At 39.5% G+C, this 20,806-nt stretch overlaps 1 protein-coding gene across 4 annotated transcripts in view; it reads left to right on the top strand.

Annotated features, from left to right (window-relative positions):
- LOC308474608 (E3 ubiquitin-protein ligase FANCL-like) overlaps positions 1–20,806 on the top strand; it is a 47,896-nt gene that overhangs the window by 13,902 nt on the left and 13,188 nt on the right. For 3 of the 4 annotated variants that reach the window (XM_081001133.1, XM_081001134.1, XM_081001136.1), the window contains 5 exons: positions 3,689–3,749; positions 4,547–4,603; positions 9,264–9,361; positions 11,617–11,713; positions 17,872–17,940. In XM_081001133.1, coding sequence (XP_080857259.1) covers positions 3,689–3,749; positions 4,547–4,603; positions 9,264–9,361; positions 11,617–11,713; positions 17,872–17,940 — 382 coding nt within the window. The remainder of the gene's footprint in view (positions 1–3,688; positions 3,750–4,546; positions 4,604–9,263; positions 9,362–11,616; positions 11,714–17,871; positions 17,941–20,806) is intronic. The other variant, XM_081001135.1, reaches the window with a different exon arrangement.

Genomic DNA, 20,806 nt, shown 5'->3' with positions numbered 1-20,806 from the left:
CTTCTGCAAGAGTAACTGAGAATTCCTCAACATTCCCCTTTTCTACTGTCATTGCCTTAGTAGCTTGACAAGCAAGAGAGTGACATCATCCAACATGAGTGACAGAACCAACCACTCTGATTACTCAGTGGGGAGAGCATGAGATGCTTAATCTCAGGGTCTTGAATTCAAGCCTCACCATTGGGCAAATGATTCCTGCATTCCTGGGGGTTGGACGAGATGACCTTCATGGTCCATTCCAACTCTACAATTCTATGAAAACACATGCTCTTTGAACTATTTTTCATGGCAGTTGTTACAAGAACTTTGTAACCAAGAACTTTTCTTGCTCTCTAAGTCCTTTTCCTTTTGTGTTGTATCTTTTGGATTGTACAGTGGCATAGCATGGGTTGCCAGTGCCCAGGACCATGTGGAGGGGGTTAGGAGGGAGGGAAATGGATGGAGTACGCATGCTCATTCAACTGCCTAACCGCTTCCACATCAACTAGGAGATCACAGCTGCAGAAATAAGAAAGAGTTTCGTTGTCTGGAGAGGTCACTTCATGGTTCACATGGAGAAGCCATTTTCAACCGAGCCCAATGATGGAAGTGCATAGCTGTATTGAGGCAGCACTGGGTGTTGAAATTTTGTGCCCCCTAACAATTTTGTGCCCTGGGCAACTGCCCCTGTGACCATCCCCCACACTATGCCACTGCACCTGAGGTCAAGGGCTATCTTATTACAGTGGTACCTCGTGTTACAAACACTTCGGGTTACAAACACTTCAGGTTACAAACTCCGCTAAACCGGAAGTTGTACCTCAGGTTTAGAACTTTGCCCTTTCTATGATAATAGAAATTACATGGCGCAGCGGCAGCAGGGGGGCCCATTAGCTAAAGTGGTACCTCAGCTTATGAATGGTTCTGGTTAAGAACAGACCTCTGGAACGAATTAAGTACTTAACCTGAGGTACCACTGTATAGCTATTTCTTTGTATGGACACTATTCTGCCCTTTTGAGAATGAAGGGAGGTACCACTGTATTGATCTTCTCAAGCTACTCAGAGCTTTTTGCTTGCTTACTTGCTTAAGAGCAAGGTTAAAGCTCTCAAATAAATAAATTACAAAAAAGGCAAATAGTTTCAGCGGAGACAAGAAAAAAGCATTTTTGCCCCAGTATTTTTTAAAAACTACGGATTGTGGTTGGTGTATATAATGTGACAAGCAGCCATTTTAAACTTGAATTATAGTCCTTACCAATGAAGCTATTTAATTAGAATAACATGATGATTGATGCACGTTTTCCTGTCCTGACAGATGTAGTCTTACTGAGGCATGTTATCAGTTCCTTATAGCTACTATAGAAACATCTATGCTTTGTAGTGGTGGGTGGGATTGGGGAGGAGGTGTGGCATCCAGTAGTGGAAAAAACAATTGCACCTTTGAACATGCTTCATGAAGATTGATGTGACATCAGTGCTGATCACATAGGAGCTTTAAGTAAGTATGCTTTCATACTTACTTAATTAGATATTATAATTTATTTGTTTGTGTTATTTATTCCATTTCTGTGCTGCCTTCATCTGAAAATCACAGGACAGTTCACAATATAAAAGCACAAAAATGCATACTATAATATAAGACTATGTTTTTTGCTACAATAAAATGTAGTCCAAAATTGGGGATCGTCTTATACACAGATGGTGAATGCACAGGGGTTAAAAAAAACACTAGGAAAGCTTCTGCCATGGGAGGTATGCGCAGTTCCCTGTAATCATTGCCGCCTCCTTTCCTTCTTCCCCAGCCGCACACAGTGCTCTTTCTCATGCGTGCACACACGGGCACAGGTCTTTGAGCTGCACCACAAAAAGAGCAAGGTATAGGGTGGCAACTGGAGCCCTGTGGCTGTGCCAAAAACTCTGTAAGGGAAGTGCATCCTGGGCCTGCTCCACCCCTTTGTTTGGCATGTAGCATCATTGCCCTGGAGAAAGCCAAGAAAAGCTCAACAGGGTGACCCACCCACCCAGAAGCTGAGCAACTTCTAAATTTCTAAATTTGGGGTTCAAAAAATAGGGGGCATCTTATACATGGAAAAATACAGGTACTTCCCTCTGAAGATGAATATTGATTTTCATAAACTGAATGTTTTTTCTTTTCTTTTTTATTGTTCAGGATTTAGAATGACTAACAGCACTTTCAGATTTATGGAGACTGGTTTTCTTCATGTTTTGTTGTAATTATGCTAAGTTTTGCAACCTTGTGATCAGAGAGTCAGAATTGGAAATTACCTCCACCAAGTACAGTGGTACCTCGGATTAAGATCTTAATTCGTTCTGGAGGTCTGTTCTTAACCTGAAACTGTTCTTAACCTGAAGCTCCACTTTAGCTAATGGGGCTTCCTGCTGCCGCTGCGATGCCGCTGCACGATTTCTGTTCTCATCCTGAAGCAAAGTTCTTAACCCAAGGTACTATTTCTGGGTTAGCCGAGTCTGTAACCAGAAGCGTATGCAACCTGAAGCGTATGTAACCCGAGGTACCACTGTATGGTAGATTTAGGTTAGAGAATCAGGCTTTCTGAAATTATGTTACAATCAGAAATGTGTTTTCCAATGTACTACTACAGTGGCACCTTGGGTTAAGAACGTAATTCGTTCTGGAGGTCCGTTCTTAACCTGAAACTGTTCTTAACCTGAGGTACCACTTTAGCTAACGGGGCCTCTCGCTGCTGCTGCACTGCCGCCACACAATTTCTGTTCTCATCCTGAAGCAAAGTTCTTAACCCAAGGTACTATTTCTGGGTTAGCAGAGTCTGTAACCTGAAGCGTCTGTAACCTGAAATACCACTGTACTTTGATTCTAATACTATCCACTCTTTTGAAGCTTAATAGAGGAAAGTGAAGCTTAATAATAAAAAAAAGTGTTAGCTAATTGAAAGTTTAAAAATCTGTTACAGTTTGTTATATTTCATACTTCAGTTACTGTCAGGGAACTGACATCGGAGCCAGAGGCGGAGGCTAGGCTCTCATGCGATGCTGGAGAAGGGCCCAGCAGGGAGAGAGGCAGCTCACCAGCTGGGGAAGGAAATCAGCGTAACACCAGCGATAAAGGGGGGCAGATGGGGGAATCGGCGAGGGGGCTCCAGGACTCCTCGCTGGAGACCAGCGAGGAGAGCACGGGTCCTCCGCTATCCACACCCTCCCTGCGCAGAAGACTTCCGCGCAAGGAGAGTAGGAGGAGACTTGGGGTCAAACAGCTTTTATGCTGGAAAAGGTTTAAGAAACGCCCACTGACGGATGCTGCTAGCGACTGAACAGCCACGAAGTGAAGGGCTGTCCAGACAGAAAAGGTTTAACAAGGCAACCTAGCCAGAGGGGCGGCAACTTACGCACGAGCAACCCCTATATTTATTACAGTTACCATGCACCTTAATAAAGTGCATTGAAAATAGCATTTCCTATGGGATAATACAGCTCTCTGTTTCAGAGAATATTAGGCATTTTTATAGAGCACATTTGGTAAACATAGACATTTGAAATTCATGTGTTATGGTAGATGACATAACATACAAGAAACTAAAATTTCTTAAAATAAAGGATATGTTATTGTGTGTGTTATGGTTTCCTTTCCATGTACACAAAACTACCAGAAAGCACCCATTTTAATGTTAGTCTTCTAATTTACTTCATATGGATTATTTTATATTTTGTAGGATACAGTGTAGCTGGTATTTGAAAAAGTTGTTGGATGGATACCAGCAAATTCTAAAACAGGTATGTTTGTGAAACGTGTTGCTGAATTTACTGAATTCCAGTAGCTAGTGATGTTTATAAATACTTGAGAAGGCCTGTAGCCTACAATCCATTTGCTTGTAAGTATATATTTAAAGCGACTCTGTTGTCTTCTGTAGAAATGCTTCAAAGTAAATTAATTTTCAGATCACATCAAAAGTGAGTCTGCTTATGACCCTGACCCTGAGTAGGGGAAGCTGAATCCCACAATGAAGTCTTATAGAGTGCTCTTCCTATTAGATAGGGAGAAGAATGTGCTCCGAGTTTGGTTGACTGATAGTCTTTCTTTAAGAGCTCTGGCATTCTGACTTCTGAGGATGATGGGAGGACAATGTGGGAACAAAGTCATGGTCGTGTAGTCATCTGCTTCACTAAAGGTTTTCTACAATAGGAGGAAGGGCTGTAGCTCAGTGGTAGAGCCTATGCTTTGCACACAGAAGGTCCTAGGCATCTCCTGGTAGGGCTGGAAGAAGACTCCTCTGAAATCTTGGAGAGCCACAGCCAGACAATACTGAGCTGACTTGGTACAAGGCATGTTTCTATGTTGAGTGAGAGACTTTCTTGGAAATCCTTCAGAAGAGATTTGGGAGTTTGTGTGTAGAGATGATATTTTTCTCGAAATGTTGAAGCCATGGGGTCATTTTTTATTTCTCACTTGCTGAGAAATGGGAGTCCTGTCTAGCTTTAATGGTATCACTCATATGCTATATGATAAAAAAATAATAATATTAGCACAAAGCATTACATGAAATAATTAATAAAAGAAATGTGTTTTTCAGCGGTTGCAGCACTCTTCGGATCTAGTCAGTTTCATGGTGGAGTTGAAGACTGTTTTGGTGAGGAACTATATTACAGAGGATTAGTGATCCTAATTTGTCTCCTTACTGTTAATTTTACTTACTTGTATAAGAAGCAAGATACCCTATTTGCTAATCTTCCATAGCAGTTGCAGTTTTTCATATGATCTTTCTGGAATTGTGTTGGATCTGCAATGTAATGGCCAATACTATTGCTTATGTAACCTCTTTTTACAAGTTACTAGTTAGAAACTAGGCTATGATTTTCCAAATGCAACTGTTTTAAGATACTCCTTTTCAAATGTAGCCTTTTATTAGCTTTGTATTATATTATGTCATGTTACAAATGCCACGAAGTAAACCCATGAGAGGGAGCAGTGGGGATGAGTGTGCTGATTTTATCTCCTTAGTTATTTTTGTTTTTCTGCTTTTAAAAATTGATTTGTCATAAAGATTTGTACAAACTAACACATAACTATGTAAACCGCCGCCCAGAGTGGCTGGGAAAGCCCAGCCAGATGGGCGGGGTATAAATAATAAATTATTATTATTATTATTATTATTATTATTATTATTATTATAAACAATAGTAGAACCATACATGGAGCATACAGTGGTACCTTGGGTTAAGAACTTAATTCGTTCTGGAGGTCTGTTCTTAACCTGAAATTGTTCTTAACTTGAGGTACCACTTTAGCTAATGGGGCCTCCTGCTGCTGCAGCGCCACCACCGCACGATTTCTGTTCTCATCCTGAAGCAAAGTTCTTAACCCAAGGTACTATTTCTGGGTTAGCCGAGTCTGTAACCAGAAGCGTATGCAACCTGAAGCGTATGTAACTTGAAGCGTCTGTAACCTGAGGTAGCACTGTATTCAGTATAAAAATCTAATTACAGAGATGCAGTTACATATAAAGGTAAAAGGACCCCTGACCATTAGGTCCAGTCGTGGCTGACTCTGGGATTGCGGCCCTCATCTCACTTTACTGGCTGAGGGAGCCAGCGTACAGCTTCCGGGTCATGTGGCTAGCATGACTGAGCCGCTTCTGGCGAACCAAAGCAACACACGGAAACACCATTTACCTTCCCACTGGAGTGGTACCTATTTATCTACTTGCACTTTGATGTGCTTTTGAATTGCTAGGTTGGCAGGAGCAGTTACATACATAGTAGCACAAATTTTAAGAAGGGTCTCTAGACCCCAGCCACAATGATGAGTGACTCATGGGAGGAATGCTTCTATGACTCTCTCTATTTATATAATTTATTTAAAAAAGTGAGAACCAGTCCGCATCAAAATTGACTGATTTCACTTTGCCCTGGACTATTTGTCTATGTCTAACTCAACACTCAGTTAAAACAAGGTTCCATACATTTGCGAACCTCTTTGTTGTTTTCATTACCTTCAAATTTGTGGAAGATGGCTGTTTGAAGCAGAGAGCCTTTTTTGATTTGTGGAGACTCATACATTTTGGAACCTTCTAAACAGAGTGGACAAACAATGACAGAGGAGGCAGAGCTAGTGTGGTCATCCCCATTGTGCCCATCATGTGTTTATTTCTTGGATTGGTAACCCCTGCATAGCGCTTGTTTGAATAGGCAGAATCTACCTTATCTGAATATCTTTCAGACTCGAAGGGAGGAAAACGGTTACCTCTTAACTTCATTGCTGGCCATAAAGGAGGAATATGAGGCAATGTGCATCCATTAATTTACCTGCCTATTTAAGTTCTTGGGTATGTCATGTGCAGCACAGTATTACTAGTGCAAGAATATCTCTTTATTGCCTATATATCCATCATAAAGGTGATTCCTGAGCTAAAAAATGAGAGGCATGCTTTATTTTGTTCTGATTTTACCATGGCCATGGTTTCTGATTTATACCTTTGCCAAGCAGAAATGGAATAGGAACCGACCATTGCAAGGTGAAATCCAGTTGCAACTTCAAAAGAACCACAGTTTCATTCCTTTGAAAATGTTAAATTTCAGAACCTGGGGATTTGGATATTTTGGAGAAACCTGAGCTATTTTCAGCTGGATCTAAAGAGGCTCTCTATGACACTCGTGTTTTTTTAAAGTACAATTGAAAGTACATACACACTTTATTTGAACTTGCTTTTCTTTAAATATTTTTCCTGTTTGCTGATAATGTTTAGTGCTGAGGGCATTTTTAGACTATAATTTTTAACACAGTGAATGTGCAGCAGTTATACACTTGTTGCAGAAGATCCAGATTCTTCTTGAGTAGCATATCATATTTTTCCAGCACTCAGGCAACAATATTTTGTTGCAGGTTAAATGATACGCTTTTGTGCATTTCTTCTGCAAATGCTGTGTGAAATGATACTGCTACATGAGGGCACCTCTTGGATAGTGCTTCTGACTGTCTACTGATGAGCAGCATAATTCCCTTCATATCTGCACTATTTTATGACTTCTTATAATTTCTTTTAGAGGTTGATTGCTCTCTCATTGTGCCACTCAAGTGCGTACGTGCCCATGTAACCCCTTTAAAAAGAAAACTGCAGACACCAGCAAGGATTTCATGTCTTCTTTCCCTCTCCCTGCAAAAATTCTACCATTTCATGATTTTTCTTCTTCTCTTTTTTACCCTAAGAGTGTGTCCTCCCCTTCCTGAGCTCTGGAGCACACAGATCTTTTTTATTTTTCTGTTTCAAAAAGACAAAAACCACAGCTAACCCATGCAGCAAGGCTATCATTTGCAATCCATTTGGTGTGGACAGTTTGTTGTTCTGCTGCCAGTAGATTGTGGCAAGGTGAAAGGCTGAGATTTATCACCTGATAAGCTCTTAGAACTTGTAGTTGGAAATAAAGTTGGAAACTGTCATGATGTTTCTATCATACTACTCTTCATTTTTTAGGATGCCTCATATTAAACTTTTTGATAGCTCTGAGCTTCATTTTCTGAATCATACTGGAGTATATTTCCAGAAGGAACTTGGTCAGTGGTTGTGAATTTTTTTAACAGGCAGTTCCACTAGACATAGGTTTTATGTATCCCTTTCTCTTCACGGTGTCCTTCTAGTCAGAGTGTTTGAGTGTTCCCATTTTTTTTAAATCTCTGAGGCATGCTTCAAATTTGTATTCATATATGCATTGACAATGCCTGATTAAAAATGCGGAGAGATTTCTACCAGAGGGTTCAAAAGCAGTTTAATGGACCCAACCTTTATTAGTATGAGGACCCCCTTTTAACCTCAAAAAAATTAAATAAAAATTAAATAAAAATAAAAATGCAAACCCCATCATTCCAATTGTTGCAATTTTAGGCTTCATTAATTGAGAAAATACATAATGACAAAAAAACTATTCTGAATTTAATATGGTATAAAACCAATGTAGATGTCAGCGCACACTGTGCTGTCAAATGAGCAATTATGATATGGTGCTATCTTGTACATGTCTACTCAGAAGCAACTCACAGTGAGTTCACTTACTCCAAAGTGTACAGAACTGAAGCCTCAATGCCCAGACTTTCCTTTATTTACTGTTAAGGCACACACTTCTTTCTTTTTAAAAGGAGAAAGGATATGCTATCTTGGTTCTTCCTTTTTCCTTTGATTAAGGAATGAGACAGAGAAGATTGTCATTCTCCAACTCCTCCTATACTTTTCTTTCCTTAGTTTCCATCTCTGTTCTCACTCCTTGAATGCTTTGAATCTGGCCATTTTTATGTACAGTGGTACCTTGGTTCCCGAACGGCTTAGTTGTCGAACAAATCAGCTCCTGAACGCCGCAAACCCGGAAGTAACTGTTCCAGTTTGCAAACGTTTTTCGGAAGCCAAATGTCTGACTCAGCTTCTGTGGCTTCTGATTGAGTGCAGGAAGCTCCTGCAGCCAATCAGAAGCCACGCCTTGGTTTTCGAATGGTTTCGGGAGTCAAATAGACTCCCAGAATGGATTAAGTTTGAGAACCAAGGTACCACTGTATAGGGAATAATATGTAAACTTCAGAAGACAAAATTTGTGTCCTGGTCCCAACCATATGTTTTGTGGAAACGGAAGGCACAAAGAATGAGCAAAAGAGAGCAAATTGGGTAGTAGCAAAATTTGGGTGAGAAGAAAGAAACGGGGTTCCTAGACTTTGGGTGCAAAGAGTACAAGAGTTATTGGGAGAAAAGGGGAGGCTGATGGGGGGAAATAGTTTTATTCTGGAGAGGCTGTTCAAGCAGAGTCTGTTCCTCAGTGCTCCTGGAGCAAGCCCTGTGGGAGTTGTGGTGTCAGCTGCTACTACGGGTCTGTCCTCCGTGAGGTCCTTGGAATCCACTCCTGGCATACCTGAGCAACCAGGCTAAGCCATGAGCTGAGCACTGGAGAAGCAGGAAGGGACCAGTTCTGTGGTGCTGACAAGGCCCTGCCAGCAAGGCTTGAGGTGTAGAGGAATCAAACTCTAGCAAGTAAGTGTCCATAGCCTTCACACACTTACCTCAGTGTAAGTTCCATCGAATACACCGAAACTTCTGAGTAAATGTGCATAAGATTTCATCCATAAGCCTTGCTGAAAACAAGGAAACTCATTTTAATTATGAGTGTCTTTTGAATAGACATATAGATTTGCATTGCTAGCCATGACTAACCTTAGCTGGATTGGGATTCATCTGAATGTATACAATCGGAATATATATATTTCTAAGTTGTTTAACACTTTACAAACGTATAAGATGCTATATTTTTCAACAGGAAGTTGCTTTGAAAAACACACAAGAAGTTCATGCGCCTCCATCTCCACACTATTACTCTGGTGTCATCGGAGATATAGAAACTTTGGGATGGAATAAGTATGTCATGTTTAATAATTGTGATCTTGAATAAACTGTTTAGGAAATTTAACATGCTTGTTCCTGAAGAAATAGTATTTTCAGGTTTCACTCTGATGGATTAAATACAACTTGCGTTTAAATAGCTTTTGGTATTATAACTATCCTTTAATTAAGTTCTTAACATAGATTTTTTAAAAGGTCTTAAGAGGAACCTACAGGTCAAATCTTGTTTACAATTGAAAGTCTTTTCCACAGAGTTTATGTAGTATGTAATTGGGATTCCCCTCAGGGCAGTTAGGGTAACTAGTCTTTTACTCCATTCTTTTTTTGCTGGTTTAAGAAAGGACAAATTGAGAAAGTCAGAGCTTTACTCTTGTTTTCCCTTTCCCCTTATTATTATAGGGTAGACAGAGGTAGGGGATCTTCTAGAATAACAGATGCAAAACGCTATCCTAGTTACACAGGAGTACTCACTTCATTCTTGGAGGAGGTACATCAAGCCATGCCCTGATAGAAGCTACAAGGCTTTGTCTTCCTGCCTGTATCAATTGGCTGGGGAAGGGTGGCAACCTCCAAAGCAGCTCTGTGGAACCACAAAGGTAGTGAGTGGGTAGCAAAATGCACATAGGAGAAAACAAGGGGGTAACCTCTGGAGCTCCAAATCCATCTGTACAAGTAACATTTCTTAATGCCCTCCCATGGACAGAAATCACTTGTCTCAAACCTGGCTGACATAGAGAAAAACAACTCATGGTACAGAGCCCCCACAGAATCCCACCCTTCACACACCCATCTTCATTTGCTATTGCAGAGATCTGCACCTTGAATCCTTATCTGGAACCATGGGGTAATAGTTATGTATTGCATGTAGAAGGACTCTGTGGGTTGTATTTAACTAACTTTTACTTGGAGACAGAATTAATGGACCTATGTTAGTCAGTTTCTGCAGAATACAATTTCACTGATTACAACCCTACGAATGGGGAAGGAGGAAGTGGTGGACACTGCTTCTGCTAGGGTTGCCATATGTCTGGAATTTCCCAGATATACCCGGAATACTGCAGTCGGAAGCAATGTCCGGGCAGAAATTGGCAAAATGTCCAGGAAAATCCAGGCGTATGGCAACCCATTCCTTAAAAATAGCTCAAAAACGTCTTTATTTTGCTGTTTTGCTAAAAAAGCTTAACAACATATAGCCATTGAAATAATTATGCAATGGAAAAGGCCATAGCTTACTCGTAAGAGCATCTGCTTTGCATGCAGAAAATCTAAGGTTCAGTCCCTGGTATTTCCAGGTCAAGCTGGGAGAAAGCCCTATTTCAAACCCAGAAAGCTGCTGCCAGCCGTAGATAATACTGACCTAGATGGACCAAGGTTATGACTTGGTATCAATATGGCAGCTTCCTATGTTCCTAACATGAACAGTAACTTGAAAGTCAGCTGAAAGCAAAGCTTCTTCTTACACCCAGTTCTGTTTGCGTTTTGGTTTTGTCTGACTCTTTTATAGTAGAACTTCTGTATGCATAATCTGTAGTGTGACTCAAATCTTCTGCTACTTGTTATCCATTGAAATTTCACATAATCTGAAAGTGGTCTTGTTGCCACAATGCATGATAATGCTTTCACAAAGATTAATCGTATATAAATTGCTGTGCTGAATTTGCTATAGTACCTGTATTTATAATTTGTTGACCGGAACAGGACAGTCCGAGCATGTAACATCGATTGTGGCCTGACTGCTAGTTGGTGGATGAGCATTTACATTATGTTTTATTATGTGTTTCGTATTTTAAATATTGAATAACTTTATTTTAATATTTTGTAAGTCTGAGACATTTTGTAAAAAATGATTAACAAATATTACATATATTAAATAATAATAATTATAATGAAAATGTTAATTGAAGAAGGAAATCCAAGCACAAAAGTCTTCTACTTTAAGAAACTGCAAAAATGGATCAAATAGTTGACAGGAAGTTTAATGTGTAGATAAGTGGAGGCTGACAAGAATATGCTGTGTGTGCCAAAGGTTCCAGTGATGGAAAACTGAAACATAGTGCTCACTGACCACAGCGTGAGCCCTGACACACAATGTAAATAACTCAGAGATATATGACTGCATTAAGCAGCTGGCTGGTGTATTTCAGTGATAAATCTGCAACAGCAGAAATGGCTGTCATACAGATTATTTCTGATTAATATATTTGTAACAGACTAATAGGGGTAAGGCATAAATGAAATTACACCAGAACTTGTTTCTGTTCTTCTTCCAGGGTTGTTTTTGTAGATCCTTGTTTTAGTACCATCAGGTTAAAAGCAGAAGATTCCTGTGGCCGGGAACATCAAATAACATTGAAATTAAATCCAAAGGTGAATGAATGTTTTTTATGGTTTGGGGAATGGGGAAGTACATTTCTATGACTTGTGCCTCAGATATATTTTTAGTAGTTGATCTGTTGAGTAATATTAAAATTGATATATGTTTAACCAATTTAAGAATAGTCATTAAAGAGGTAGCTTTGTGATGTACAGTGGTACCTCAGGTTAAGTACTTAATTCGTTCCAGAGGTCCGTTCTTAACCTGAAACTGTTCTTAACCTGAAGCACCACTTTAGCTAATGGGGCCTCCTGCTTCTGCCGCACCGCCAGAGCACAATTTCTGTTCTCATCCTGAAGCAAAGTTCTTAACCCGAGGTACTATTTCTGGGTTAGCAGAGTCTGTAACCTGAAGCGTATGTAACCTGAAGCGTCTGTAACCTGAGGTACCACTGTAATTGCAACCTGTAGAAGTTTCTGATAGAAAGTAACTATCCAAAGTAAAAATTCTACATCAGTGATTTTGCCAGTAGAAACTATTTAATATCCTTTTGGCTTGGTGTGGGCTTTAAATGTATCCATTTCACTTCATCATCAGTCAGTTTTGAAGTTCTCTAAGGGTAATGGGCTTTGTATTAGCTGAACGTTTTCCTAGTTGAGTTTTAACTACCTAGAAGTGGCCTTCCCTTGAACAAGAAACAATTCCCTGCATATAGATTACTTGGCCACAATTGTGGCTCCCTGGCATGTGTGTGGAGTACAGGTTACAGATTCCCCACCCCACCCCCCTGTAAGATGGTTTGGAAAGAGAGAGGTCTAAATGACTCCTACGAAGCGCTCTTCTGTAGCTGGCTCTGGCATGTGGTTATTTGTTTGCTTTTCATTTAAAACATTTCTGTGCTATTCTTTAGTTAACAAAACTCCCGCAGTGGTTTGCAACAGTCATAACAATATCAGATAAAAGAATATAAATTAACAATGGCAGAATATTTTTTAAAAACACACACACACACGTAAAAAAACAGCAGCAACCAGTAAACATCATCAGATTAAAACCTGCTTGCATGCTGAAAAGACTGGGTAAATGAAAGCAGTATTTGCTTGCTATTACTGAAGAGCTCAGCCTTACTGTTTGTTGTACTATGTATGCCGTAACAAATCTCCATGTTGTCCATAGAAGGCATATCAAGAAGAGACTTGAGACAACAATGGCAAGGTTGAACTTGTGGTCCTTTATCAGCATATACACTATTCATCTTATTTTTAAATTTATTTTGTTAGAAAAGACAAGAGAGACAATGCCTGTTGTCTGCACTAGAAGGGACTCTTCACCAGCTATGCTTAGTAGAATGAGACTTCTTTAAAATGCAAATATCTGTTATTTTCTGTGACTCAGTCAAGTTATCCTCTAGGAGGGCACTAGGGCTCTTCTACCTCTACCAACTTTTAACTTTAATCTCAAAGTTTCTGGTTCAATTTAAATATCACCTGCATAATTGACTTCTTATTTCTGCAGCAACCTGTATGCCAGTATTTCCCTTTTGTAACAAATTGTATATTCTTAACGAGACCCAATTTGTGTTCCTCCCATATATGTGAACACTAATATGTAGGTTAGGTCACATGATTACACTCACCTCAAATTGGTAAAAGTAAACCCCTCCAGGGAGGGCATTCCACATGTGTGGTGCCAGTACTTAAAATGCCATTTCTCCAGTCACCACCTCCCTCATGTTTAGACATTGGGAGGATTTGGAGAAGGGTCTCTGATTTTTACCTTAATAATTGAGCAGGCTTATGTGAGAGAATATGATCCTGTAAATAGATGCTGGTAGGTTCAGGGCAACGGTAGGATTGTCAACTGGGTCTGGTGGAGTTAGACCTGTTGCACCTTCAATTTAATCTGGTGACTCCAGTACTCTGAGCCCAGTCTCTTTTAATTCATTTTACAACTCTCACTTTAAATCTTTAAATCAAAATTCTGATTTCTTTAAGTTTAATGAGAGCTTACAGGGTGAAATTCTAAAGCCTTCACTGCATCAGTTAAAATGTTCCTTGCAAAAAATAGCGGTCCCATTAAGTCAGATTCTTGCAGAAGCCAAGAGTGTTGCAAATTCAATTTATTTTGCACTAATTCTTCATAGCTTTGTTTTATCTAAAGTGAGTATGTTGTTGGAAAAGGAAGTAACTATTTTAGTTTTACTGTGCAGTGACCAGATTATGCACGTTGCCAGTTGTACCTAGTGGTCATCAATCAACTCTGTTTCACAAGATTATAGTGATGAAAGGATCAATTGTGTTTGTCCTTTTTAAAAATGTGTCTGGCATTTAAACTTGCCAAGGGAGAAAATTAATATATAAAACGTGTGCTTGGTGACACAGGGATTTGATTTCTGGTAATATATGTAATAAATACACTATGCAATGATGCTCATTCATGTTATTTTTTATTTGAACAACGTCAAGCAGAAAATGTTTGGGCATAGTCCACCAAAACTAAATTTATTTAAATCCCATTTTTTCAAAGTATGTATTAAATTCTGCCATTGCAATCAATAGGACTTATGGTACTGAAAAGTGCTCAGTTTTGGCTGGATCTTGCCCAATAGTATTCTAAAAGGTATGCAGGGGTTCTGCATTTTTGAAGAGCTGTTCTAGTATTCCTACATACATTGCTTTTTCTTAATAGGTGTTAGAAGGTTGTGTCCTTCCTTTCTTGGTGTAGATGTGATACTACCAATCTACTCATGATGGGGAGAGTACTACAGGCTTATTTTCTCTCTCCTTCCTGTTCCTGTCTGTGTGAATTCTACTGTCTTCCACTCTTGAAGGAGGTTTATAAAATATGCACGATGGAAGGAATATGGACAGAATTTTCTCCCCTTTCTCTTCTATAGTACTAGAAGTCTGTTTATATATACAATGAAATGGATAGACAGAAAAATCAAGACGGATAAAAGAAAGCACTTCTTCTCATAACACATAATTAATTTATAGAATTTGCTCCCGCCAGATGTAATGATGGACATTGGCTTAGATAGCTTTAAGTGGGGATTGGACATATTAATGAAAGATAAGATTATCAGTAGCTATTAGTCATGATGGCTAGGTGAAACCTCTCTGTTCAGAGGTAGTATATCGCTGAATATCAGCTACTGGGAGCAATAGTAGGAAACACCTCCTGGCCTCCTGGCCTGTTTGTGTGCTTCCTGGAATCCTCTTGTTGAGCACCATTGGAAGCAGATTGTAGGATTAGATGGACCATTGGTCTAATCCAGTAAGAGCTCCATTTATGTATTTATATTTACCCCAATCTCTAGTTTATGTTAGCAAATAGTAACCAAAGGCCTAAATCTCTGTGGAATGATAATCCTGTATCTGGGTTGCACAGCATCAGATTTTATGAGAGTGGTAAAGTGATTGAATGTTCTTCCACACAAAAAAATTTCCTGCACATGGAAGAGAAGATGGAACATGTCTCCCTAACATTTAATTGATTGTGTGGACTCTGAAGTCGTATAACCCAGACAAATGGATTGCTCCTCAGTGGAAACTAGACCATAAAAAGAAGGGCTGGGATTTGGAGAAAGAAGTAGCCTATAGGTAACTCCCTGTCACCTTACCAAAGTTAGAAAATTGCTAGTGATGGTACTGTATTGGGTTTATTATTCTTGGTAGCAATTCAGCAAAGAAGTATTTACATGTTTGAATTGTTGGGGCTGGGGGCTCTGCTTAAACTCTGTTTTTAGGAGGCTACATGATTTGGCTACATGATTTGCTACCAAGAATGGAAGTCAGGGTGGAGGGCTTGTGGGCCGTTTTCCTCCTCTAATTCAAGCACTGGTTGTAGGCACTGCATTATTTTAATAGACACTATATGAATGCCTTGAAAAAGGACTATTGACTAGTAATATTTGTTGAAAATGTCCATGATTTTTTCATATCTCGTACAAAATAATATGTTACTATATGTAACAATCCAGGTTTTATTGAAGACTTCACCTTTACAGTGAACTCTCCCCCCCCCCCCCTTCAGATCCATGTTATTGTGGCTTGGTTTCATTTTCTGAGTCCATCATTATGGCAATAAGTTAAAAACATAAATGGAACTCATATTCTTAAAAGCATAGAGCAAGCCCACACCTTTCTTGATAAGTGAGAGTGGTGTAGTCAATCCTGTAAAAGGAAAGCAGAATGTTAACTGACATTGGGTTCTTTAAACGCAGAAGAATGATTGTGTTAGTTTCTTGGGCAATTCATTGTATTTTGCCTTTAAAAGGCTGAGAATAAATGCAGATGTGCTTGAGCATGGGGTTGTGTGTGTTAGTAGGTATAAAACATATTTTAAACGATTTAGGTCTTCCATAAATGTATCAAAATTGCAGGCATATGATGTTTAGAAAATCTGGAGTACTTAAGCATACAGTAAGGAGTACTTGTCTCTTGCACAACTGCAATCCTAACCACAGGGTGTAAATCTCACTGATCATCTCAGTAAACATGCCTAGAATCACATACTTACTGTTATTCCTTTTTCCCTTCCATTGTGTGACGTTTTAAGAAATGTATACCGAACTGGTACTGAGTCTAGACTAATTTTCACACTGACTCATTTCTATTCTATTCTAATATATTTTCTCTCTAATGCAGTAAAGGCTGAAAAGCTAATAGTCTGCACATCTCAACCCAAACTGTCCTCTATGGTCAATCAATTGTCAGGAAGTGGGATGACTTAACCCAACACCTACAGTCCTACAGATAAGGTGTGTGGCAGAAGAAAATGGTGCATGCCTTCCCTTCTCCAGCTGTATTTCCCTAACCACTCCCTCTTCATTTTGTGACTTGTTCAAAAGTCATTAGTGTAACTGACTGAAAACAGCATGATAAACTGACAAAGCATAAGAGCTTTTGCAAGCCATAAAAGTTTCCTTTAAAAATGGAAAGTACAGCAGGGGACATGAACCATGGTAGGCGTAATAAAATATAAGTGTAAATTTGAATACCAAGTAGCCAGAGAAATAAAAATAAATGTAAGTGTAGCATAGGTGAGGAGCAGGTGTGAGAATCAGTGAGAGATTACCAGAAGCGGATATAAAGTTATAGAGAAGCTAAACTTCATTACCATAAAAGCCAATTGGATGTGGTCTACTACTGAATTAAGTTTAGCAGGGACCATAGCATTAGAAAACAAAGTAGAAGGATAATACATTCAGAGTAGTAGGTGGCAAGTATCCAGGATTAATGTTGGGTGGATTCATTTGGGAAGGTTTAAGTTGTATTTATATTTAACCTCACTTCCTCTTAACACCTCAAATGTTCGTGTTCTGCCTTTTAATCAAGAGTTTTATGAAGGTGGATTAGGGGAAAGGTAGTGGTCTTTTCATCAGTGCTTCTCTTTCAGTTTCAGCCAAACTTGGTTTTCTACATTGCGTTCAGTTGCATGTACAAGTCCATCTTATATCAGTAGGAGTTGCATTATATAAATATGTATGTATGTACAGTTTGTGTGAGCACTGGAATCAGTGGAAATTGGAGCATTAACGTCTGTTATGCTGGATCAGTCACCTCTTGTTTTCTTCCCATAGGTTCCAGAACACTTTAGTTATGCATATGGCAGTGTTGTTAGGTTTATTAAGTTTAAAACTCATCCTGGGGCTCAACTTGTGACAGGTGGCCAGGAGATTTTTGTGACAAGAAAATGCCCTACTTTGTCTTTGCATATATAGAAAGATATTGTGTAACACATTATATATAGGATGCACATAAGGCAGAAAGATTTTTTCCTGTTAACATTCTGTGCTTCCCAGAGAGGTCTGCTTTGAAACTCCAGAATACCTGGTTTGTTCAAATTTTATTTATTCTCAGGGGTGGCCCATGTCTGCGATGCCCCTGCTGAAGCCTTGTTCATTGGGGTTATGCAGCTTTGGTTTCCAGATTCTGGTGAAATCTTGCAATAACCCTGTGAGATTTCACTAGAAACCACTGCAGCTGCTTCTCCAGCAGGGGGAGCACGCTGCCTGTGTGGAGCCTCTTGGATTCTGCTGCCTGAGATGGCTGTCTCATTCTGTCTCGTGGACGGGCTAGCCCTGTTCACCTTTGTCTTCAACTTTGGATTTATTTAAACTAACCTCAGCTATGTGTATGCGTACATTGCAATCATCATCATCACTCATAAGGTGTAAAAATGTTGAACTTCCACATTTCTGTCTCAGTATCCCACAGAACCACCAGATTGCCTTGTGGACTTACCAGTTCAGTTCTCTCTCTCCTGGATTCCAGAGGTAAGCAGCCTTCCTTCTTTTCTCCGGTTGTTAATGAACTTACCTGCTTAGCCTTCTGCAAGTACCTTGTCTAACATATACTTGAGCTCTCTTCCTTCTGTTCCATTTATGTGAAAAAATAACATAATGAACATTTTATATTCTATGTAATCAACTTAGAGGTTATGTGTGATTAAGCAGTATATAAATCCTGTTACATGAATAAATAAACTTAATTTTGTATTTAGTATTAATAGGACAAAATCCAAAGAGTCAGTGGTCAATTTTTCTGCACTCCATAACAACAACAACAACATTATTATTATTATTATTATTATTATTATTATTATTATTCCCCAGCCATCTGACTGGGTTGCCCCAGCCACTCTGGGCAGCTTCCAATGAAGCATAAAGGAAAACACCAAAACATCAAACATTAAAAGCTTCCCAATACAGAGCTGTGCACCTGGCCCTTTAGTGGCACAGTTACCTCATTCTGGACCCGGAAGTCCCCCCATACTGTTTCTGTCCAGAATGGGGTACGTTCTGTCTACTTGGGACTCAACCTCAATCCGTTAACCACCATCCATCCATTGGGAAATCAGAGCTGTTTCAAATGCAACATTCGATATGTAATGAAGCTCAGCTGCCCAAAGAAAAGTCTTCAAATTCCATTGGCTGGCACAAGATCCTTCCATGTCAGGCTGTAGACGATGAATATTATTATTGCTATTATTTTAATTAAAATAGCTTCCTATCAATAAATATTCCCTAGGTGCCTTCCAACTAAACAATATATAATATGCAAAGCAAACAATGAAAGACAGTGGGAAAAATTCTGTGCAACAGACAGCCATTCTATAACTGAATATACTGTTTAAACTATTTGCATCACAACTCTGATATACACTCCCCCCCCCTCCCCTGCACTGCTGTCCTATGCCATTTGGGACACGTGGGGGAACAAAAGACTGCAATATCAGGGAAATGGAGGTGACACAAAGAATACAAAGAGTTGAAATGCTAGTAATTACCTTCTGCAACAAGAGGAGGAGAATGAGCAGTTTCCTTGAGACTCATGGTTACTCAAAGGTTGAGGGATCAGACTGGATACTGAGGCTTCCGTAGTGGCTAAGCATCCTCCTCGGGCACTACTTACAGGCTGTAAAAATTGAAAAGCAGACTATGTTTCGTACAGAGAAATTACTATGGTGAGGGGACCAAAGGCATGCAACCTTTCATAGGTCACCCTTGAGCCCCAAACTGTGTGGTTCCAGGCAGGCAACCAGGTTCTTTAGAAATTAGAACTCTTCAAAAATGATGAAAGGTCAAAAAATCACCAGGAAGTAAAACATGAAGGGTAATATTCCTGGAAGATCCTTGAGTAACCCAGGAAAAACAAACATGGAGAATAATCAAGGGCTCAGGGGAGAGAGAGAGAGAGAGGGTAGGGTAGGGTGACTAGCTGGGGTTGAAGAAACCTGTCCTGTAGATGAAGTTTGAAAACATTGCATTCCCAGGCAGATTGAAGAGCATATCTTGAGAACAAGCACTGAAGTCAGTTACCTAAGGGGAAGGGTTATATGAAACAAAGGGAAAATGGGCTGTATCCAGCAGAAGGAAAGCATTACAAGACATGCTGAATGAGTGTAGATATGATGATACAAGTTTCCCACCATAGGATGCAGAGGGTAGTCTTAGGATGGAACAGTGAGGGCCTCCTGGCGCTGCCGGAGCATGATTTCTGTTCTCATCCTGAAGCAAAGTTCTTAACCCGAGGTACTATTTCTGGGTTAGCGGAGTCTGTAACCTGAAGCGTATGTAAGCTGGGTTACTACTGTATATTCAGACATAATTTTATTTGCATACCACCTTTCCACAGTTCAACCCATTCACAAGGCAGCTTACAGCATGAAAAAACACATTACAAAAGTAGTCACAAATAAGATATGGGAAAGCTAAACAAGAGAAAGACATAGCTCAGTAGATGAGTGTGTGATTTGAATGCAAAAAGTCCCAGGTTCAATCTCTGGCATCTCCAGGTGGGACTGGGAAGACTCTTGTCTGAAATCCTAGAGAGCTGTTGCCAGCCAGTGTAGACAATATGGAGCTAAATAGTAGACTCAGTATAAGGCAGTTTGATGTTTCTAATAGTGAAATGACCATCATAATGCATTAGACATACAACATACAGAAATCATCTTGGGCTTTGGACTGCATAGCTTTTGTGAATTCAGACTGAAAGATAAATCAAATGATTGTCATTTCCATACTTTTCCATTTCTGTCGTGGTGGCTTGCCAGCCTCTCTGAGAAATCCACCCTTTTTCTTTCTTAGGTGCAAGTGTAACACACTGACTGATACTAAAATGTTATCCCATGAGCAGCAATCTAATGTGAATTCACAAATATTTTGATGTCTAAAGGTGCTGAAAATCTTTGAATTTGAATTCAATATAATTCTTTATATGGGGAGCTGGTATTTATGATGGCTGTAAATACTACACTCTAACCCAGTAAAAAATATTGTTACTAGGAATCATTTCATTCCTGTTAAATATAGAAACTTGAGTACAATATATTATTTGTATAGAATTAATAGTTTGTCCTGTTCATGGGATGCCCCCCTCTGGCAAGAATGCAAAATACTTAATTTTCTAAAAGTTTTTCGCATTGAAATCATTATTTTGCTTATTTTTAAAATGTAGTGCTGTCAGAGAACATGCTGCTTAACAGAGCAGCATCAACTCTGTCATGCATGGCTGTGTGGTTTGTGAAAGTTCAGGGTGCACCAATTTGGAGAAGTATTACAAAAGGCCTGAAAAAAGCATCTATATTCAGTATCCTCCTGCAAATTCCCCAGATGGCATTATGGGCACCCTAGGTTA

This window comes from Podarcis pityusensis (genome assembly GCF_964106645.2).
Source record: "Podarcis pityusensis genome assembly, chromosome: 3".
Classification (NCBI taxonomy): domain Eukaryota; kingdom Metazoa; phylum Chordata; class Lepidosauria; order Squamata; family Lacertidae; genus Podarcis; species Podarcis pityusensis.
Note: the sequence above shows the minus strand (reverse complement) of the source record. Positions and strands in the feature narration are given on the sequence as shown.